Source organism: Schistocerca gregaria, chromosome 3, assembly GCF_023897955.1.
Source record: "Schistocerca gregaria isolate iqSchGreg1 chromosome 3, iqSchGreg1.2, whole genome shotgun sequence".
NCBI classification, from domain to species: Eukaryota; Metazoa; Arthropoda; class Insecta; order Orthoptera; family Acrididae; genus Schistocerca; species Schistocerca gregaria.
The window spans coordinates 169,260,298-169,283,214 of record NC_064922.1 but is presented as its reverse complement, the minus strand read 5'-3'; the positions used below and the strand labels follow the sequence as shown (position 1 = coordinate 169,283,214).

The 22,917-nt window shown below is 37.8% G+C and overlaps 1 protein-coding gene across 2 annotated transcripts in view; it reads right to left on the bottom strand.

The window, feature by feature from the left end:
• Positions 1–2,488: 2,488 nt before the first annotated feature.
• The window catches only part of LOC126354605 (dnaJ homolog subfamily C member 28), a 49,651-nt gene continuing 29,222 nt past the window's right edge, over positions 2,489–22,917 (bottom strand). For both annotated transcript variants that reach the window (XM_050004359.1, XM_050004360.1), the window contains 4 exons: positions 15,473–15,592; positions 8,494–8,696; positions 8,271–8,415; positions 2,489–3,055 (listed from right to left, as the gene is read on the bottom strand). In XM_050004359.1, coding sequence (XP_049860316.1) covers positions 2,651–3,055; positions 8,271–8,415; positions 8,494–8,696; positions 15,473–15,592 — 873 coding nt within the window. In that variant the 3' untranslated portion in view covers positions 2,489–2,650. The remainder of the gene's footprint in view (positions 3,056–8,270; positions 8,416–8,493; positions 8,697–15,472; positions 15,593–22,917) is intronic.

Sequence of the window (22,917 nt, the reverse complement as noted above, 5' to 3'; positions counted from 1 at the left end):
TTCTGCAGTGTCTCCCATTAAATATCCTAATGTGACATCTATTTTCAAGTCATCCCATTTTTTATGTAAATATCTGGCAAACACTAGTAAAAAATAAATTTGGTACATATCACTGTCTGGCTTATAGTTTGGAAATTGCTTTGCTAAACTGCATCCATTTCCTATATATAAATTCTGTGTTCCATCTTTAGTTACTCCTGTTATAGTTTCAGGTTTACAATTTTCTAATTTCTTTTTATTATCGTCTGTTGCTTCCCATATTCTATCTAGTTCTTGTTTACAGCCAATTGTACCTTCCCCAGAAGTGATTTTGTCATTATTTATTTTTGTTTTGTCTTTTACTTCTTGTGCTATGAGTAACTGTAAACGTTTTTCCAAATGTTTCATAGCATCAGGTGTTCCTATAACAGCATTTTTCTCTATAGACGTAATATGCTTATTTACGTCTGTACTACTAGCTTGTACGGTTTGGACATGGAAATTCACATTGTCTACATAGTCAGTCCACTGTCGGATTGTTTTTCTGTGTACAATTTCTTGTAAATCATCTGTTAACACTTGTTTAACTACTTGTTTTACCTCTACTGGAACCAATTCTTGTAATTCATTTACTTTAGAGCTTATTTCCATTATTTTAATGTTTATATTATTAATTTGTGTGTTAAAGTCAGATTCTAAGTTAGCTGTAACCTCTTGCATTTTATGGCTTATTATGTCACCTATTGATTCAGTATTTGTTCCTTAAAGGACTTAATTAATTCAACTTGCTCCACTTTCCGTCCTTCCTTATCCTTCACTGCTTGTTTTTTAATTATACCATCTAGTTCTTAACTCCTCATTTTGCATTGCCACCTTTCTTGTGATCGGCATGCACTATTTATTACCAATCAACAATATTAACATTGAACCCTGTATTCTCAGAACTGTTTCTACTTTTTAAATATTCATGGCTCACCCTTCTGTGCAACTGGGAACTATGTGCTGGTTGTGGAACAGCTGAAGCCGTAGCTGGGCTGAAGCTGAAGCCGACGTCTGCTCTTGTGCTGCGTGCTGCCACTGACAACACACCAACCCATACTCGCGTAACTGTTCGCCGCTCTGCATTGATAACTCCCGCCAGATTTACGTCCACCATATGCGTTACCCAGTTGAAACAATTTTGTTAAGTTTTGAACAAATTCCATGCACTCATTGCTTGTAATATGTGTGCACTTTCTGCTGCCACTGTCTTCTTCTTTTTTTCTGTTTCAGATTTATGACAGTAAATTATATTTTCCATTCATTATGTGTTTACTATTCTTTCTTAGACAGTTTGTTGAAAAGAATCTCTTAATTATTTTTGATTTCTTGTTATGTGCATTATAAGACACTGTTGCTGATCACTAGTTGCCAGGGGCAACTTCTGTCTTCTATCCTTTGGAGTCATAATTCTGACTCTAGTCAATTTTCTGTACTTTCTTGCTGGTGCATTCTCCATTCGTGTTTACCATCGTCAAACCATATGGTGTGTATTTTGCCTTCTTTCCCTGCTGTTGTTTATTTTGTAAGATTTGTGGTGGGTCTTCTACCAGCACTAGCGGGAAGGTGCGTCCCTGGCCGATATAACAGCGCAGTATAAAAGTAGTATTACCTTTATCCTCTCTTCTTAGAGTTGTTTTTTGGTGGTCCAGATCCTTCCGTGCCACCTCCCTGTCGATCCAACTGTGGTGAAGATTCCTGGAATGCTTCTGAATGTTCTCCCTATTACGCTACTAAATAATAACCAAACCTCTAACAAACAGGGGTATATTTTGCCCAACATTTTCATTATTACTTTTCACTACACAACCAACAACTGCTAGGGTTTACCACTCTCGAGTACATTCAAACATGCGTACATGTACACTGTATGACCTGAGAGAAAAACCAGAAAAACAATTACCACTCTCCAATTGGTTTGGAAGCTCTAGCAGCCCTGAAATAACTGAGAGAAACCTAAATAGGAACAACCACATAAAACAAGTTGCAGGAACAGCAGGTGCACAAATGTAGTTCTTTCATGAAAGAGGCAGCTCCCAACATCCTTGTTCAATGAATTCTGGAGTACCGCACATCAGTCTTGGACCCTTACCAGGTAAGATTAATATAGGAAATTGAAAAGATCAAAGAGTAATGGTGCATTTTGTCATGAATACTTTTGGTAAGCACAAGAGCCACAGTAGTCCTTGTGATACTTAAAAGGCAGATGCTACAAGAGAGAGACTGTTGTCCTCAATGTGGTTAGCTTGAACACCAGAAGTAGACATAATATGTCCTTGCTTTCCTCTGAGGTGTGACCTGACTTGTCCAGCCAGTTAAAGTGGCCTATAACATAAAGTGGATTACAAGACGCCATACAACTTTTTTTCATAAATGCAAGTCAATTCCAGAGGTGAAATACTTGCCACTTATATAAGAATGCCCATAATCAACAATCAAAAATTTAGAAACCAAGTAAAATGATAGTAAATTGTCTTAATGGTAATTTATTTGAAAATTATTAGTTGTACTACAAAAATAAATATCTGACATCATTTAACTTTATGTAATCATAATATCACATTATACATCACAGAAGTGTGTTTACATGTTCTTTTTGTATGGGGACAGCAACGACAGACATAACTGAACTTCATACTTTGCCTGCAAACAAATAGTCAAATATATTGAGAACTGATGAATTATTATGTTGATATTTATCCTCACTGGCACCAGAGCTTTTATTAACAACATCAAATTTGGTTTTACCATTCTTTAATATTTTCTCAGCTTCCAAATTTATTTGGAACAAGAGTTTCTGTTTCTCTAGTAAAGGGACTTGAAGATTATAATCATTAATTTTCTTATTCAATCTTTTGACACTCTGCTCCTGATCACAGACTGCCTGTTTCCACACTCGTACTTCATCAGCTGTAAGTGGTTCTGTTCCAAGAGTTGATCGTACCTCTGAAAGTTTGCTGCGAATTTCTGCGGCATCAATTTTAATTTCCTTTTGTAGTGTAATCCATTCTGGCACATAGCCATTATCTATCATTACCTACCAGACATAAGAAAAAGCAAATAATTACAGTTATTCAGCTTGAGAGCTCAAATAATACTTGTTCTTAGGTATTAAATAAATAATATTACCTGTCAACAGTTACCAAACACAATGTAGATATGGCAAAGCACGAATAGTCACAATATAATGCACCTGCAGTTTGAGCTTAGATAAGAATTTGTTACATCTGCTTCCTAAGATTCATCTGTCAAGTTAGTGAATGAATTTCTCACAATCTTTATATCATTTCATTTTCCTGGAGAAGATGTATGAGATTTATCCTCGCAAAAAACTTTCAGCCTAAAGATTTGTGATTCATGGAACACAGATTTTCAGAATAAAGTAAGAATATGATACTGCACCAGATGTACTTAAAAAATCATGTTATGCCATCTAACAGCAAAATTTACCAAATGCTGATATTCCAATATTTGGCAATTGCTGATGCTAATGTAGGCATAGGTTTGCAAAAGTTAAAAAAAAAATTATTTTCTCTGATTTAGTACATGTAATTGATTGTATGCTTTCATTTAACTTGCATCTACATAAAAGAAGATGTAAATGCTAGATCAGATCCAAGACTGACAATGTGAATCAGTAGAATGAGCTGATATGATAAACAGGAAAGGAAGTCCAGGTTCAGATTTAGAAGAAAATGATGGACTTAGTGGTGCATACTAGGCTCATGAGCTCTGGGAATTCTGATGAATATGCTTGAAGTAATAATTTCACACTTACTTATATGGTTGTTTCAAATAATGCTGGATTAATGAGAAAAAACTTGTCAAATAAATATTCATTTAAGACAACTTAGTTTTTTTTACAATTAGTATAACAAAAAAGGTCATTTATACAGGATGAAAATAATCATGGCACATCATTAGTAATTTGCACGTAGGTAAATGACGATCAATTCTCTGTCCTTATGAAGCTACATAACATTATCAACTGATTCCCATTAACTGATCCTTAAAACTGGAAGTAGCTGCACAGTATGGCATAGGACAGTGCAGAATAATCTGCATAACCAAACTCCACTGTACACCAAAATAATATGATTGAGTGGACACACAACATGTGACTAGACGTAACAAAATAAACTGCATATTTCTCATAATTCTTACAAATCCAGACCATGGATCAACACTGGCTGGGTTAGAAGTATTTCTAGTGATCGTTACATTTTAACTCAGAAATTCTGGATATTACATTTCACATTAGAAACAGAGTTTATTTTATGTATCAATGGTGTGTATCTTTTACTACACTTTGTTCTGAAAAAGTATGACCAGATATGCTCAACAAAAATTAAATTTCTTTTTTTTTAATCAACAGTTTAGAAACAGAAAGAAAATTAATAGAAATGTGACCAGAAATGATCATAAACATGTTTATGTATTACTTCACTCTAATCTCATCAGAGAATGAAGAAATAAAAGAATAGAAGACTTAAGACTTTGATTGGCAGACCTCATTGAGGATTTCCACATTGAAACTGGTAGCAGTGACCATGTGGCAGTTGTAGCAAAAATGATTATGAAAGTACAATGGGAAACTAAAACAAGTAAGAAGGTTTTTAATGTGTTCAACAACCTAGATAAAGAGGCAGTAGTGTTACGTTTGAATAAAGGACATGAAACATTTTGCTATGGGGAGGAGCATGTACAACAGGCTGTTCCAACCGAACTCCAGGGAGCTGGAGCGCTCCGGAGCACTCACTGCGGCAGCTCGGAGCCTGCGTGGAGGGGGAAAACGAACTCACTGCTCCCTGGCCACATGCAGCCGCAACTGACGCAATAATCGGTGTTCAATGACAGCTATGACTAGCCGCGGGAACCCTGTACCTCTATTGGAGGATATCTTTCTATTCACTGAGAGGGATGGTCATCCGCAGTGTCTTGTAAGTATTTAATTCTGCAAAGAGGTACAATATACAACGACATTATACATGTCTTCACACAGTGCACTACGATCAGGTAGAAGGCGTTGCACGCAGAGAACTGGTAGCCAGGCTTAAGGACGACATACCAGGAGACTTAAGTTTAAAAACGGTTTCATAATACAGAGGGTATTAAAACATACAACATAGTTCGTGTTCTTTAATGCGTTTATAATTTTCAGGTGAATGAGAGCGGAGAAAACACTACTGAATCAATTTGGGCAAGCTACAGGGTTGCTCACATCACTGCGATGAGTGGCAAGCCGTTTTCGGTGGGACCACTCACAAAATTGCAGAATGTTTGTTTCCAAGGGAGGTGCAGGCAATTGAAGGGGTTTACTTGTCGAAGCAAACAATGTTGTGTCGATCCTGGACATGGCAGCGGATTTAGAGTCACAGCTCAGGAAAAAGGCAAAAAGCTTTGTTGCACTTTCACTAGCGCTTGACAAAAGCACGGACATATTGGACTGTGCTTAGCTTGCAGTCTTTGTGCATTGTGTCGACATGGAGCTGCGAGTAACTGAAGAACTCTTGGATGTGGTACCACTCAATTACACCGCAACAGGATGTGACATTTTTGAAGCTGTTTGTCAATCAGTGGACAATATGAATTTGCTGTAGTATAAGCTCCATTCTGTAGCGACAGATGATGCACCACAAATGATCAGGCATCACCAACGTTTTGCTTCTCGTTTGAAAAATAAACTCAGGGGCAAATTTGGGAAAGACATTTTGACTCTTCATTGTTTTATTCACCAAGAGGCACTGTGTGCAGAAACACTAGAACTAGGTGGTGTAATGAAAGAGTCGTGAAGTGTGTGAATTTTGTACAGCATCACAGTATGAATCATTGCCAATTCAAAGGATTCCTGAATGATATGGAAGCGGAGTATGGGAATATACCTTAATACAGTACAGTTCGTTGGCTAAGGAGGGGGAACATTCTTAATGTTTTCTTTGCCATTCGTGAGGAAATATCCCTTTTTCTCGAAATGAAAGGGGAACAAATGCATTGTCTGGAAGATATAAAATGGATATCAGACCTGGCGTTCCTAGATGACATAACTGTTGTTGTTGTTGTGGTCTTCAGTCCTGAGACTGGCTTGATGCAGCTCCCCATGCAACTCTATCCTGTGCAAGCTTCTTCATCTCCCAGTACCTACTGCAACCTACATCCTTCTGAATCTGCTTAGTGTATTCATCTCTTGGTCTCCCTCTACATAACTATGCATCTGAATAATTTAAATCTATCATTGCAGGGCAAAGGGCAGCTAATTGTTGACATGCACGATCAAAGCATTCTTGGAAAAGTTATGTTTATTTGAGAGGCAGATGAGTAATGACATTTAACATTCTTCAATCGTCTTGCTTCTTTAAGACTACCTGAAGGTACTACTTTCAGCAATTACCAAGCAAAGTTAAAGCAGCTCACCACGTCATTCGAAACACGATTGAGAGACCTCACTAGTTTGGAAATTGAACTTAAGGTGTTCAGCACTCCTTTTTCAATTTCCCCCGATGACTTGTCATCGTCACTTCAATTGGAGGTTATTGATTTGCAAAATTCAACTTTGTTGAAAGAGAGGTACTACAACACATTGGATTTGTCACGATGGTATCGTTCATTACAGCAAAAAACATTTCCCAAGCTACACAACAATGTCACTCAGATCATGTGCATGTTTGGATCTACGTATTGTTGTGAGCAGCTTTTCTCAGCAATGAAAAGAGTACAAAGTAAGGAATGATCGTTTCTTCAGGATGCAACAATGAAGAGCATCATCCGCATTAACGCTGTGAACACTTTGATGCCTGATATTTCCGCTCTTGTGATGAAAAGAAAATGTCAAGCTACAGAGGTCCAATAAATTTAGTATGCAATTTCTGGTAAAACAGTTGTTTCTTTATTTCCTGAACATCATATTTCCTGGTCTAGCATGTCACCACGTCTTAGTAGCTAAGAGTATGAGGTTGTCGATCTTGTAAGACGCAGGCTGGCACATCAAAACACTTGCCGTGCTGCCTGCTTTAGCCAGCCATGCCACGTGCAGGCCCACTTGAATGGTCACAGCGAGCTACACAGCTCCCTAGAGCAGGAAGTGCTCCACGGCTCACAATGGAGCCGACGAGCTGGAACAGCCTGATGTACAAGAACTGTTGCTCAGGTTCAGAAGAATAGTTGACCATGTAATTGATAGCTATATACCCAGAAAAGTTCATAATAGCAGGGACCCCCATGGTATAGGTTCACTGTAAAGAAATTTATAAACATTACTTTTCTTGTAATGTGGGTCAACAGTTTACATAAATTTTTAAATGATGTCATGTTCACTTTTAGCTGCAACTGTTTTTATTTCAGTTACAGTTAAATGGAAACAGGATCTCATTTAAGTACTTACAAAAATCAAAGACTACTAAACCACAGATGTAAAACAAAGCATGGGGCTATAGATGGATAGATGATGATGAAACAGTAGGAGGGCAATCCATTAAGTGTTATTCAATGACTACAGTAGCAGAACATTATCAATGGATCTCTCACACAACCCAAAGAAATTCTGGTCATACATAAAGGACATTAGTGGTACCAAAGTTAGTGTCCAGACACTCATGGATGAGGTATGAACTGAAATTGAGGATAGTAAACCAAAAGCAGAAATGCTGCACTCCATTTCTAAACTTTCCTTTATGTAGGTAAATCCAGGGGTATTGCCCAATTCAACTCTTGCACCACCAACATGATGAGTGATATAGGTTTCATTATCAGCGGTAATGAGAAAAATCTGAATCTGCTAAAATTCGATAAAGCACCAAGGCCAATGGAATCCTCATCAGATTCTGTACCACATCTACATTTATTATTGAAAGTATGGAGTATCAAGTAAAATTTGTGACTAAATTGCGGATTTCTTGGCAGCAAGAATGCAGCACGTTATCTTGGAAGGTGATCACCAGATGTAGAAGTAAGTTCACTTGCGGCCCAGTGCTGTTTGTTGGCACCCTTTCTGTTCATGTTGTATATTAATGACATTGACAGGAAATATGAAGAATGTTCAGCATAGAGGTACAGTGAGGAATTTCTATGATTACAGGAAATTTATCAATAACTCCTTGAATCAACAACCTTACCATTCCCTTTAGCTGCAGTATATTCATTGCTGAAGATGGAAAGTTTCACCTTATGCAAGGGTCATTAGCCAAGTATTTCTTAAAATTCTAAAAACAATTTCTCAACCTACAATGCATAAACTACATGTAACATCCACGATTTACCTGATTCATTTTGTGTGTAACAAAATCAACATAGGGGTTTGTGTTCTGATGAGGCAGAGGCTTCCCAGATCCGGAAAGATTATCAAAATCTCCCCTGGCAATTGACTCTTGAATTAAATCATCAACAAGGCGTTCCATCTCTGAGCTGTAATATAGCAGTAGATGTTAAGAAGCTGCTACTTATAATCAAACAGAAGTATGAAAGTGAAAATGTTTTACATACCGTACTTTTATTTTCTTTGCTGCTTGTTTATCTTTTGTTACCAGTGTTGATTCATTAATTGTCAGTTTGGAAATTCGGTGGTTATAGACATTTTCAATAGCAGTCATGGCTCTGTACTTCTGGTACTGTTTCTGTCTTTGCTGAGGAGTTCCAGAACCAATGCCATAATAGCTCAGGTACTGTCTGTGTTGTGGAGCAGTGTGCTAAAACGTTAACACTCTCTAGTTAATTGATATTTCAACACTGAAAGGCATTTCATGAAAATTATTTTTACCAGCAATGTAATTTACGAGGTGTTTGAACAATAAAACAAAATGATCAATTTAACATTCATTACACTGACAAAATTTGAAGTGAACTAAGTCACAGGAACATATGTCCTCCATGTTACAATTAATAACACTTTCATAAAGAAACCAATCAACTCTGTCAAATAAAATGTTCTCAAGTTCCAAGCTGTCTCAAGTGGTTGAAAAGTCATGAGCTTCTGACCAAGTATTCCTTGACATTCTCAATTACATCTGCTTAAGAATTGCCAAGATATTTTATTCAATGTTATCACTGCGGGACTCTGCGTTCTTATGTTGTTATTCACACAGTGTGAAAAAATGAATCTATAAATTTTATATTTATGAATTATCTTGCAGAATAACTTGCAAACTGGGTGAAAAAAGGCAGTGAGTGAAATAATTATCTTTCTAGATACAATTTCTGTATAACTAATTTTGTTTCAAAGTACTAAAAGGCTGAGAGATTAGTACACTCTTGTGTGATTATCATTCTGTGCATGGAACTGCATGGTACCAATTCATCCCAAAAAGCCGTACACAAAAATGAGATTTTTCGGGTGGTTATATCTCAGCCTCTATTGATCACAGAGATAAGGGGTCAAGTGTTCTGGCCTAGCAACAATTTGAATACCCATCAGAAGAATGGGCATTCTGTAGCTGTCTTACAGTACAGGGCCAAAATTTAAACATTATGCACTTCCTCTAGCCCAGGCAAACTGAGCAATTCAGATGGTTATTTTGCTTCAGTTGTGGTCTGGGTTGGGTCATAGATGCCTTACAAAAACATCATTTGTTCATGGATGGTTTCTGAGGAACCCCCCCCCCCCCCCCCCCCGCACCCAAGAGAGGGGAAAAAAAAAAAAAAAAAAAAAAAAAAGAATTTTAGGTACCGAAATTGCGAGGATGGCAACTTCAGTAATTTCTATTCATGGCAAGTTGTGGAAATTTTCACTATAATTTGTGATGATGATGTTCTCAGGGAACTTTGAAATTTTTTTTGATATCACAATCCAACAATCCATTACTGAGATCCTGTGTTTTAAAGTTATTGTACTTATGCACATAATATCCAGTCTGAGAGGTAAATGTACTTTCAACTGATATAGTGAACACATGGCAAGGGTTTTGGGGTCATCGCAAGGGTTCTGAGGTCACCAAACCATGTTTTTAGTTGGCATTTTTACACCTATAAAAGATTATGACATGCTCTTTCTGTTCATGCCTAAACAGGCTGTCTTTACCTCGAAATTATTCGATGGTGCCACCTGGCAACGTAAGCACCTTCCAAAGAATTGTTTTGTCATATGGAATTCTTTGTACTTGCAAATCAAACACCACATTTTCTGGTATAAGGTAGGTGTAGCCTAAATATGTTGTTTTTTTTTTACATAGAATAGTGTAAAATGAACTTGTGTTGTATTGGAAACATTTTTGTGTTAACTTTATATTATTTGTACTTATTTGTTGTTTATATGTCTCAAAGTATGTAAATGTGTTGAAGTATATACATAAACTGTAGAAACTTTCCTGACCTACAAAATTCATTTTATACAAGCAAGACACAATTCTGTAACAGGGAAAAGTAGGGAATCAGCTGTAAAATGCTCCTGTCAAAGCACAAAAAAAGGCAAACATGCTCCTCTTTGAAAGAATCCAACAGAAAAATGGGAACCAGCTGCCTCAATCCTCGTGCTACCTTCCTTGCTAAAAATTTTGATATGTAAACATATTCACACTTTTTTGTGCTGAAAGAGAGTAGCGGAAAGACAGTGATGGTGGAGGAGAGAAGACATAGATCCAGTGGGGGCGGGGGATGGTGAAAGAAGGAAAGTGGCATAAAAGAGAAATTGAGATGAACGAAGATAATGAAGATAATAGCAGTGGGAGCCAAACAGAGAGGGAACAATGACAGCCACTGAGTGAAATTGGTAGTAAAGAGAAAGAGAGATGGATGGAGATAATTGTAGGAAGAGTAAAAGAGAGAAGAGATAGTGGAAATGAAACAGAGAGATGTGTGGAGACCATACATTCATTGTCTTGGAGAGTCTGCAACCTAAGGCTATGAGTGATAGAAGCAACTGGCAGTGTGCGACAGCTTCACGCAACAAAACAAAACTGCAGGTCTAACTACAGAAGTGTCCTCAATTGGTGATGTCCAAAAAAATTTGATCCTTCTGCATCTTACAGCTTGACACCTTCATTCAATAAAGAACTGAATTTCTTTCATCCTAGTTACTGTGTTGCATGAAACCAAGTAAATGACTGCACGAAATTTTTAAGAGTTTGCAAAGGTGGAAATGCATTGCACAGACTTTGCATGTAGTTAGTTTTAGACCACACTTTATTACATATGAAATGTAACCAACAAATGTAAATTGTACTTGAAGTTGAAATCAGAACAATATCTCTCTTAGTTCTAGAGATTTTGAATTTTGTACCTGGAGAGCGAGTCATATGCTGTGTGCCTGATTACGTCCCTGCGCATCAGGAATCATATGGTAGTAAAAATCGTCATATTTCATAAACGGTTTATACTTCATAAATGGTTTGAGATATAAAATGGTCTTTTTTTTAATATTATAGCACGCAAAAAGGATGTAGTTTATTGTATGATTAACACTCAAAACATTTTGGTCAAATGTTTGGGTGAAGCAAAAACAAGATTCCCTTTAAATTACACAATGAGTTTTTGTCTGAATTTTCATACCTAAATTAAGAGTGAGAAATGAACAAATGGGGTAGCAAAGTGACTAGTGTGAAATCTAGCCTCACAGACAAATATTTAATTCCTTGAAAGTAATCAGCATAATTAAGTAAAATTTAGTGAGTCAAGGGAAAACTGAACTATTTCATGAACAGCTCCTGCTAGCTGTGTAAATGAAGTGTTAAAAAGTTTCTCTCTTCAAAGCTGAGCTATTCTGCATGTAAAAGATATTGGTGTGATATTCAACTTTCAAAAAGGCTTCCTTTGAATCAAGTACTAAATTTCAGAAATTTTGAGAACAAAGGAGCTGGGAAGACAAATGAAGTGCCAATAAGATCATGCTTTCTGAACAAAATTTGGAAATAAAAGACAAAATGAAGAAGAAATTGGTCAAAAATTTTGTGAAATGATTTATTAAAAGAAATAGAATAGTTTAAAGAAACATTTGACGTGCCTTTGAACGATACTCAAAATTATATATAGCAAATTAGGTGTCTCAAGTCTATTTTACTTCATGCTTTTAGACAAACCATTTCACAAAACATTTGACCTCTTTTTCATACATTTTTCTAGCATTTATTTGTGTAGACTATTTAGACTAACTAAAACACATGACACTAACATTCATTGCTGATGAATCACATTCCCAGCAATCAAATATCAGTAACATTTCTTGAAAACGTAATGTAACTGGATTAAAAAAAATTATACTTACCAAGTGGCCATATAAAGGTAGTGGAATTTGCAAGCTTTCAGAGCCAGTGGCTACTTCTTTTGCCAGAAGGGTTGCAGCAGAAAGAAGAGTGGTGATGGAGAAGGGCTGGTGAGGTTGAGGAAAAGGGGAGGGTTTGGAAATGTCGCCCAGAAATTTAATGTGTGTGACATACTAGGAGAGGTATGCATACTTAACAATATTACTTTGAGATGCGGTGTAAGGACTATAGATACAACTTAGTACACGGAGCAGATAATAGGATTGTAGAAGACTTGGTTAAAATGTCAAAAGTAACTCAGTCCAAACCCGGGACCCACAATGATTCAGATTACCAGCCAAGAGTGCTACTGCTGGGATCACTCATTTTTCCCTACTTAAGTTACATAGTCATACTTCTACACTTACTAGCTGCTGAAAGTTCATGGTCAAGTAAGGAACATGCGACCTCTAATTTACTGATGACAGCCGAATGTATCTCTGCTCATCCGCATATATTTGTCTGGTGCTCTTTGTAGTTAATACAAATTATGAAGGACTCCATGAAGATTCTGCCCTTTGTAAACTTCATGAACAGCACTTCTTTAACACATTATTTTCCTACGCAAAGCTGAATTTGTTGCCTTACTTTTGAGCTACAATATTCTATGGTCTATGGGCACTCTTTTATATATAGAAACAGCTGGTTGGCCCTACAACCCATATTGCAGTTGGAGTTACTCGCTCAAACGTAGGATATCAGGGCATGTTTCCCAACACTGCTGATTGTAGCTGGAATGTTGTGAATCTACAGAGAGAGAGAGAGAGAGAGAGAGAGAGAGAGAGAGAGAGAGAGAGAGAGAGATGCACACAATGATTGTGGATAGTGCTATTAATTTGCAATCCTGTTCTTGTAGTGTTTGGTGTGAAGATAAGTTTTATACAGCTCTCCATGCTACTCTATCCTGTGTATGCCTCATCATTTATTTGAGCCTGTTTACTATATGCATCTCTTGTCTTCCTCTATAATTCTTATCCCCAACCCTTCCCTTCAGTACTAAATTGGTGAGCTCTTGGTATCAGCCGATCCTATCTTTTAGTCATGTTGTGCCACAAACTTCTTTTCTCCCCAGTTCTACTCAGTACATCCTCATTAGTGACATGATCTACCCACCTAATCCTCTAGATCTAGATCTACATCTACATCTAGATCTACATCTATACTCTGTAAGCCACCATATGGTGCACGCCGAAGAGCACCTTGTACTATCACCTGTCATTTCCCTACCTGTCCCACTCACAAACAGAGCAAGAATAAAACATGTTTATGTGCCTCAGTACAAGCCCTAATTTCTTGTATCTTATTTTTGTGGTCCTTGTGTGAAAAATAGGTTAGCAGTAGTAAAATCCTTCTACAGTCAGCTTCAAATACTGGTTCTCTAAACTTTCTCAATAGTGTGTTTTCAGGTTTTCCCAACGAATATGCTGCTCGAAAGCCTCTCGGGCATGCTGCTTGAAAGTCTCTCGGGTATGCATCAATCAATGCAGCTGCTTACCTGAGAGACTTTTCTCAATAGTGTTCTGCAAAAAGAACATCGTCTTTCCACCAACGTTTCCCATTTGAGTTCATACAGAACACTGTATTCGAACATTATGGGATTTTTGTCCTACACATCTGCATTAATTAACATATTTCTTCATTTAGAGGAAGCTGCCATTTATCATATCTACTAGAAATTTTGCCTAAGTCACTTTGCATCCTCCAAGTCATCTGATGATGGCACTTTCCCGTACACCACTGCATCTTCAGCATTCTTCTGTAGCACCACATTTCAATAGCTTCTTTTCTATTCTTGTCTGAACTGCTTGTCATCCATGATTCATAAGACCATAAGAATAATAACTAAAAGTAGTGTTCGCTGTTTTTGTTTTTTGTTATTGTTGCTGCTCCTACGATGGTGATGACAATGTTGATTATGCTGCTGTTGTCTTTGGGTCTTCAGTCTAAAGACTGTTAATCTGTGCATCTAATCTTCAGCATCATTTTGCAGCACCATGTTTCAAAAGCCACTACACTCTTCTCATCTGAATGGCTTATTATCTGCATTTCACTCCTGTACAAGGCTACACTTAAAAAAAAACTTAACATTTAAATCTATATTCAGTGTTAATCAATTTCTCTTCTTCGGGAAAACTTTTCTTGCTATTGCCTCTCTACTTTGGCCATCTTCAGTTATTTTACCTACCAAAAAGCGAAATCAATCTACTACTTTTAGCGTCTCATTTTCTAATGTAATTCCTCAGCATTTCTAGATTTAATGATTTAATGCAACTACATTTCATTACCCTTGTTTTGCTTTTGCTGACATTTACCTTATATCCTCAAGATATTGCACATTCTTGCCAAGTGTTCTTTCAAGTCCTTCGCTGTCTCTGACAGAATTACAAGGCATTGGCAAACCTCAAGGCTTTTATTTCTTCTCCCTCAAATTAAATTCTTTCTTTAAATTTTTCATTGGCTCGCTTTATTGCTTGCTCAATATTCGCACTGAATAAAATTTTGGATAGTTTAGAACCTGTCTCATTTCCTTCTCAACCTCTGCTTCCATTCCGTGCCCTTCAACTCTTATAACTGCCTCCAAATATTGTTTGCCAGTATTCTAGTTCAATACCATTCACACCTATCAGAAGTCACTTTTTTGGAATTTGAATTGTTACATTTCTCTTGAAGTACATGTGTATTTTGCCTGTCTCACACATATTGCACACCATATGGAATAAATCTGTCATGGCTGGCTATCCCAAAGATATCAGTAGTTCTGAGGGAATGTCATATATTCCCATGACCTTGTTCCAACTTTGGTCCTTCAGTGCTCTGTCAAATTCTTCTCACAGTATCATATCTCCCATCTCATCTTTGTCATGTCCTCTTCCTTTTTACAACTGTAGTAGAATGAAATGTTCCTGAAGACTGGAAGTGACACAATAGGAAATGTCAAGATCAGTGATCCTGTAAGTAATTCCTCTCACACAGATGAAAGAAGTTTGGTCAAAGATACTAAGAGAATTAACATTAGCAATGTAGAAAAGTATAACAACTGATGATGAAATGTAGAAATGAGTATGAGGGAGACTACAAGGTATACTGAACACTTTTTAAACTAGTGCACAAAGCAAAGATAACATCGGTAAAGAACAAGATCAGCCAGTAGGATAAAAGTTTTGACATTTAGGTTTTCTTAGAGAATATTAATGATGGCTATTTATAACATAAAAAATTATAGATAGACTTACTCTTATGTCAAATTCTTGTTTGTTTTCTTCATAATACAAGCCATATTCACCAGCTCCTTTTTCAGAGTTCCAACGGTCTGCTGCAAATTTATTTTGTAACTCTCTGTAAGCTCTTTCTATCTGCAAGGTAACAAAAAACAAGGACATTATTGACTCTATTTTGTCTAATAATGATTATTGGAGCACCATGCTGTTGTGTGATCTAGAATGTTTCTAATATATAGTACCAACGAGCCATGGTTTGGTTTGGTTCACTTTACACATTCATTACACGAATTGCATGCTTTTATCAAAACATATGGTATGTTGATTTAAAGGTGAGTTGCTCTAGTATAAACATAAATTAGCAGTGTGAAATGATGGCTGCACTACTAATGTTAGAATGAAACACACATGAACTGAAAGCCTGGAACATTTGTTTTCAATGTCTTCCTCCAATAAATAACAATCACATTGTTTATGGTGCTTTCACACTCACCCACAATGGTCTTCATTATTATTCACACTGCCCAACAAATGTTTATACAATGGAGTCCACTGTGAGTGAGCCCGAAAACATAAAAAATAATGAGAATGTCGTTTTTTGGTGAAATACAAATATTCCAGGTATTCATTTAGGTAAGTCATATTCTAACATGAGTTTGTAACACAATCATTACATCACACTTCTTACACTGTTAGTTCCTGTTTATCCTTGTATTTTGATAAAAGCTTAATTACTTTCTGGACCTAGCGAATTCTTATATCACTGAATCAAACAATGGAAACTCCAGGTTGGCATATCAACAATATTAGGAAAAGGACAGATTGTTACTTACCGTAAAGGTGACAGATTGATAGTTGCAAGCAGGCACTGTGACTTTAACAGTTGCGCCTGTCTGAAACTCAATGTATCATCTTTACAGTAACTAACAATCTATCCTTTTCTTTATATCACTGAATCATGTATAAAAAAAAAAAAAAAACAAACAAACAAACACACACACACACACACACACACACACACACACACACACACAACCTTTGATCTTTGTTATCAATTTTGCATACAATTAACTTCAGAAATTTTTATCTACATAACACTTTTCAAAGTTTTTTTGTTGTGCCTATTTGTGACAGCATCTCCATTATATGGTGAGTAGCAACTTTCCTTCTCATAATATTGATACTTTTCAATAAATTATGAGACAGAACTGCTGACCAGTGCTTACCTTCAGGGGGCAACATGTGTAGCACTGCTGACAGATACGTAAAACATAAAGTGATACATTTCCTAAAGTTTGAAAGTAATAGTTCCTGCCATGGAGAGAAGAGAGGGATGGATAAGAAAAGTCACAAAGATGGGGCAAGTCACTCATACTTGATACATTTCTTCCCTTTATAACAATGAAAACAATCAATTTTCAACAAAATAAGGTAATTGGATAGATAAAAAAATCTACTCACCACGTGGCGGCAGAACAAAAACATATAAGATTATAATTAAGCAAGCTTTCACAGCCAGTGGCTTCTTCTTCAGGCCGAAGGGTTGAAGGAGAAGAAAGAGGGGTGAAGGAAAGCTCTAGGAAAAGGGATAGATTTAAGAAAGTCACTAAGAACTGCGGGTCAGGGGAGACTTACCAGCCAGTATGAGAAGGAAAGACTGATTGTTGGGGACTGCACCAGACAAGATTTGTAAACCTGAGAGCTTAAAGGTGAAAGACTGAGATTTCTGCTTAAATTCTTGCATGAGACAATAAGAGTGGAAAGCTAAGTATGAGGGTTGTACCAAAAGTAAGGTTCCCAATGAGCTACAGCCTCGAGGGAAGGTGCTAGGCTAAATCTGACAACAGTGTCGCGCACAGTGGTTCCCTTACTCTTGAGGCTGGACGTTCGCAATTCACTACGTCACTCAGTGTTGGCTTGGCAGCCTTCAGAGATGGAAGTGTTGATTGCCGCTCCCACCAAGTGAGAGTTTCGGGCAGTAATTCGGTTTCTCCATGCAAGGACGTTATCACCCGTGAAGATGCAATTGTCAAGAAGATCAACAGTGAGCTGCTCAAAGATCGAAGAGTCACCGTCCGTGAACTTGCTGAACACATTCCTGAAGCTTCCCATGGCACAACTGAAAGAACTTTAGCAGAAACATTGGGTTATTGCCAGGTGTGTGCTCGCTGGGTGCCCTGGATGCTGACTGATGGCACAAGGAGCAACGCCTTGACTGTGCTTGCAAGTTTCTTCAACATGAGGGGGGAGGCAAGAAGGGAGATGAAATGTGAGTGTTTCTTTACACCCCCGAAACAAAACAATGATCTCATCAGTGGCCTCATTTGATTCACCGCCACCAAAGAAATTCAAACAAACACAGTCAGCAGGAGAGGTTATGGCGATTGTGTTTTGGGATTGGAAGAGGGTATTCCTCATCAATTTCATGCAACCTGGGATGTCAATAAACTCAAACAGATATTGTGAAACATTGACCAAACTCTGGCGAGCAATCCAGAATTGCCGAAGTGAAGGAGGGAGTAGTGCTTCTTCATGACAACACTTGGCCCTACATCACTTGTCAAACACAGGAGCGTTTGAAGAAATGTGGGTGGACTGTTATGCCCCATCCCCGTACAGCCCAGATTTAGCCCCCAGCAATTATCACCTCTTCCCCAAGCTAAAAGAACACTTAGATGGCAAATGCTTCAAGAGTGATGAAGTCCAAGCAGAGGTCACATGCTTCCTCAACGGCTTGGCAGGAGACTTCTTTGACTTAGAAATACAAAAGCTGGAGCATCGTCTTCGAAAGCGTGTCAAAAAAAATGGACACTATGTTGAAAAATAGACAAAAGTGTAAGCTTTTCAACAACGTATAAATTAATAACAATAAACAATGTTTTCTATTTGTAAAAAATATGGGAACCTTACTTTTGGTATAACTTTGTACATTGTATGTAACAGAGAAGGGAGCCTTGACATTCAAGGCAAACATATTTGTTCAGATGCAGACTCCTTACAGCAATACACCACAATTGTCACCTCTGTCTTCACTGTATATAATTACCCCACCAGCCTCGTTCAAAAGCAGATTTCCTGGGGCATCACATCCAAGCCTGGTACTGTTGATCCCTCCAAAAAACAACTTCCAAGCACACCACTGGTCACTCAATATTACCCTGGTCTGTAATGTATTCATCAGTTACTTTGACAAGGCCATGACTTGCTAAAATCATGCCGTGAAATGAGATCCATTCTGTCTGAGATATTGCCCACCACACCTACAATAGCTTTTTGTCGCCTCCCAATCTCCGTAATATTTTTGTCAGCTCCTATGCTCCTTTTGAACCCACCTTCCTACTGTATGGCTCCTACCCTCTGACTGTCCCCAACGCCCTATGCAACCTCCCAACACCACCTATACCAGCCCTGTAACTGGCAAAACATATATCAAAGGGAGAGCCACCTGTGAAATGACACCTGTCATATACCAACTGTTATGTAAACAATGTTTGGCCTTCTACATTGACATGACTACAACCAAATTATGAGCTAGGATGAATGGAGATAGGCAGAGGGTGTATACTGGCAACACGCAATATCCTGTTGCATAGTGTGTTCTACAATATGAAAATTGTGACTACGGTGCCTGTTTCACCACATGTGCCATCTGGATTCTTCCCCCAGACACGAGTTTCTCAGAACTCCGCAGGTGGGAACTAGCGTTACAACATGTCCTTGGTGCTCATCACCCACACGGCCCTAATTTACGTTAATTTCTTCTGCCTTAGCAGTTCTTCACAGTATCTACTCCTTTCTTCAATGTGTTTAAATTTTCTACCTCTTTCATTTTCTTACCCGTCCATTTTTTGATGCCCCCCCTCCCCCCTCTGGTACATACAATGCACTTAGATTTTCATTCTTATTAACTCATACATGATGCTTAAGCAGTAATCTCTGCCTTGCACATAACCCCGTCTTCCACCTTTAAGCTCTCAGGGTTTCAAATCTTCTCCGGTGCAGTCCCCAATAATCAGTCTTTCCTCCCTTGACCTGGGGTTCTGGGTAATTTCCCGAAATATACCCCTTTTCCTAGAACTCTCCAGTCCTTTTCCTTCACCCCTCTTCCTTCCCCTTCAACTCATCTGTCTGAAGAAGGAGCCACTGGCTCTGAAAGCTTGCCTAATTATAATCTTTTATGTGTATGCTCTGCTGCCACTTGGTGAGTAGATTTTTTTATCTATCCAATTACCTTATTTTTTCTCTTTAGTTGGATGGGTTTTGGGTTCCGCTAAATAGATCAGGAGTCCACTACACACAGAAGGCAGCTACATAGGTACCAGGGGCTGTGGACTGAGTGGTTTTTTAGGTTAGAGGCTTCAGCATCAAAGGGTGTAGGTCAAATGCAGGACGAACAAAGATCTAGAAACCATCAGTATAACAGATGTAAATTGTTGTAGGCATGTTGGTAAAGCACCAGAACTCCAGGTGCTAACAGAGAGCACTAATGCTCAAATTGTTATAGGCACTGAAAAGTGGCTAAAGCCAGAGATAAGTACACCCAAAATTTTTGCGAAGGACCTAATAGCATTCAGAAAGGGTAGGCTAAACGCAGTTGGCAGTGATATGGTTGCTACTGTTGAAAGTAGTTTATCTGGTAGCGAAATGGAAGTAGATAGTTCATGTCAGTTAGTATGGTTACAGGTCATTCTTAACAACTGGAATTAAATAATAATTGGATCCTGCTACTGACCTCCCAGTTCAGATGATACAGTTGCTGAAAGGTTCAACAAAAACTTGAGTCTAATTTTAAACACATACCCAACTCGTACAATGATAGTTGGTGGTGACTTAGATTTACCCTCAATATGCTGGAGAAAATACATGTTTAATTCTGGAGGTACACATAAAACATCATCCAAAATTGTGCTAAACATGTTCTCTGAAAATTATTTTGAGCAGTTAGTTCATGGGCCTACTCGAATAGTAAATGGTTGTGGAAACACACTTGACCTCTTAGCAACAAATAATCCTGAGCTAAAAATGAGCACCAATATGGATACAGGCATTAGTGAACATAGGGTTGTTGTAGTGATACTGAATATTGTAACTCCAAAATCCTCCAAAAATAAATTGAAGATATGCCTATTCAAAAAAGCAGATAAAAATTCACATAATATCTTCATGTGAGACAATCTCCACTCCTTTAAAATTAACAACACGCGAGTAAGTGTAGACCAGATGCGGCTTGAATCCAAAAAAAATAGTATCAACAGCAGCTGAGAGGTTTGTACCAAATACATCAACAAACAATGGAGCTGACCCCCCCTTGGTACACGAAAGGATCAAAACACTGTTGCAGAAACAGCGAAAAAAGCATGCCAAACTTAAACAAATGCAAAATCTCGAAGACTGGTGATCTTTTAGAGAAGTTCAAAATTTAGCATTGACTCCTATGCAAAATGCTTATAACAGGTTCCACAATGAAACTTTGTATCAGAACCTGGCAGAAAATCTAAAGAGAGTCTGGTCATATGTAAATTATGCTAGCGGCAAGACACAATCAATGCCATCTCTGCAAGACAGAAATGAAAATACTATCGATGACAGTGCTGCTAAAGCAGAGTTACTAAACACAGCCTTCCGAAATTCCTGCACCAAAGAAGCGGAAGCAAATATTAGAGAATTTGAATCAAAAACAGCTGCCAACATGAGTAACTTAGAGATAGATATCTTTGGAGTTGTGAAGCAACTTAAATCACTCAATAAAAGCAAGTCTTCCAGTCCAGAGTGAATACCAACTAAGTTCCTTTCAGAGTATGCTAATGCAATAGCTCCATGTTTGACAATCATATACAACCATTTGATCGACGAAAGATCCATACCCAAAGAGTGAAAGTTTCACAGGTCACACCAATATTCAAGAAAGGCAGTAGGAGCAATCCACTAAATTACAGGCCCATATCATTAACTTCAATATGCAGCAGGATTCTGGAATATATATTGTGTTCGAACATTATGAATTACCTCAAATAACACACAGTCAACACACATTTAGAGAAAATCATTCGTGTGCAACAGAACTAGCTCTTTACTCACACAATGCTATCGACAAGGGATTTCAAATTGACTCCATATTTCTAGGTTTCTACACAGCTTATGACACTGTACCTCACAAGCAATTTGTAACCAAATTGCGTGCTTATGGAATATCGTATGAGTTATGTGATTCCTTATCAGAAAGGTCAGTGTTCCTAGTATTTGATGGAAAGTAATTGAGTAAAATAGAAGTGATTTATCGCAGTCCTCAAGGTACCATTATAGGTCCTCTGCTGTTCCTTATCTATATCAATGATTAAGGAGACAGTCTGATCAGATGTCTTAGGTTTGCCGCAGATGATGATGTCATTTACCGTCTAGCAAAGTCATCAGAAGATCAAAACAAATTGCAAAATGATGTAGAAAAGGTATATGTATGTTGCAAAAACTGGCAATCAATGCTAGATAATGAAATGTGTGAGATCATCCACATGAGTACTAAAAGAAATCTATGCTTAGGTTACATGATAAATCAGTCAAATTTAAAACCTGTAAATTGAACTAAATACCTAGGAATTACAATTATGAACAATTTAAATTGGAAAGAACAAACAGAAAATTCTGTGGAGAAGGTGAACCAAAGACTGCGATTTATTGGTGGAACACTTACAAAATGCAACAGATCTACTAAAGAGACTGCCCACATGACACTTGTCCATCCCCTTTTAGAGTACTGCTGCACAGTGTGGTATCCTTCCCAGATAGGATTAACAGACTACACCGAGAAAGTTCAAAGAAGAGCAGCATATGTTGTATTATTGAGAAATAGGGAGAGAGTGTCAGTGACGTGACACAGGATTCGCGGTGGACATAGTTAAAACAAAGGCATTTTTCATGTGGCAGAATTTTCTCATGAAATTTCAATCATCTAGTTTCTCCTCCAAATGCGAAAATATTTTGTTGACAACAACATACATACGGAGAAATGATCATCATAATAAAATAACAGTAAGTAAGGGTAATCTGAGCTCGCACGGAATTACTGTGAAGGTAGTTCGACGAACCCTCTGCAAGGCACGTAAGTGTTATTTGCTGAGTATCCATGTAGATGTAGATGTGGATGTAGATGCTTGAAAAACATTTTTTTGCTCCTCATCATTATTATAATCTCTGTGGCATCATTTGAAATGATTGTGGAGATAGGCAGCAGTGCTGAAGGTAATTGGAGGGAGTACACTATGCAGAATTCTGATTTACTTTCTGGTTAATCAAATCCACTGGCCATGCACTGCAAACTATTCACACTGCTGCTGAGCAACAGGCAGAACTAAACAAACTGACCGAGACAGGACAGAACCTTCAGAAACACCAAAAAGTTTGTACCTGACAACAGTCTAAACTCGTATTTCAGAAGATCGTGAATGTGTTGTAAAGACTTGATT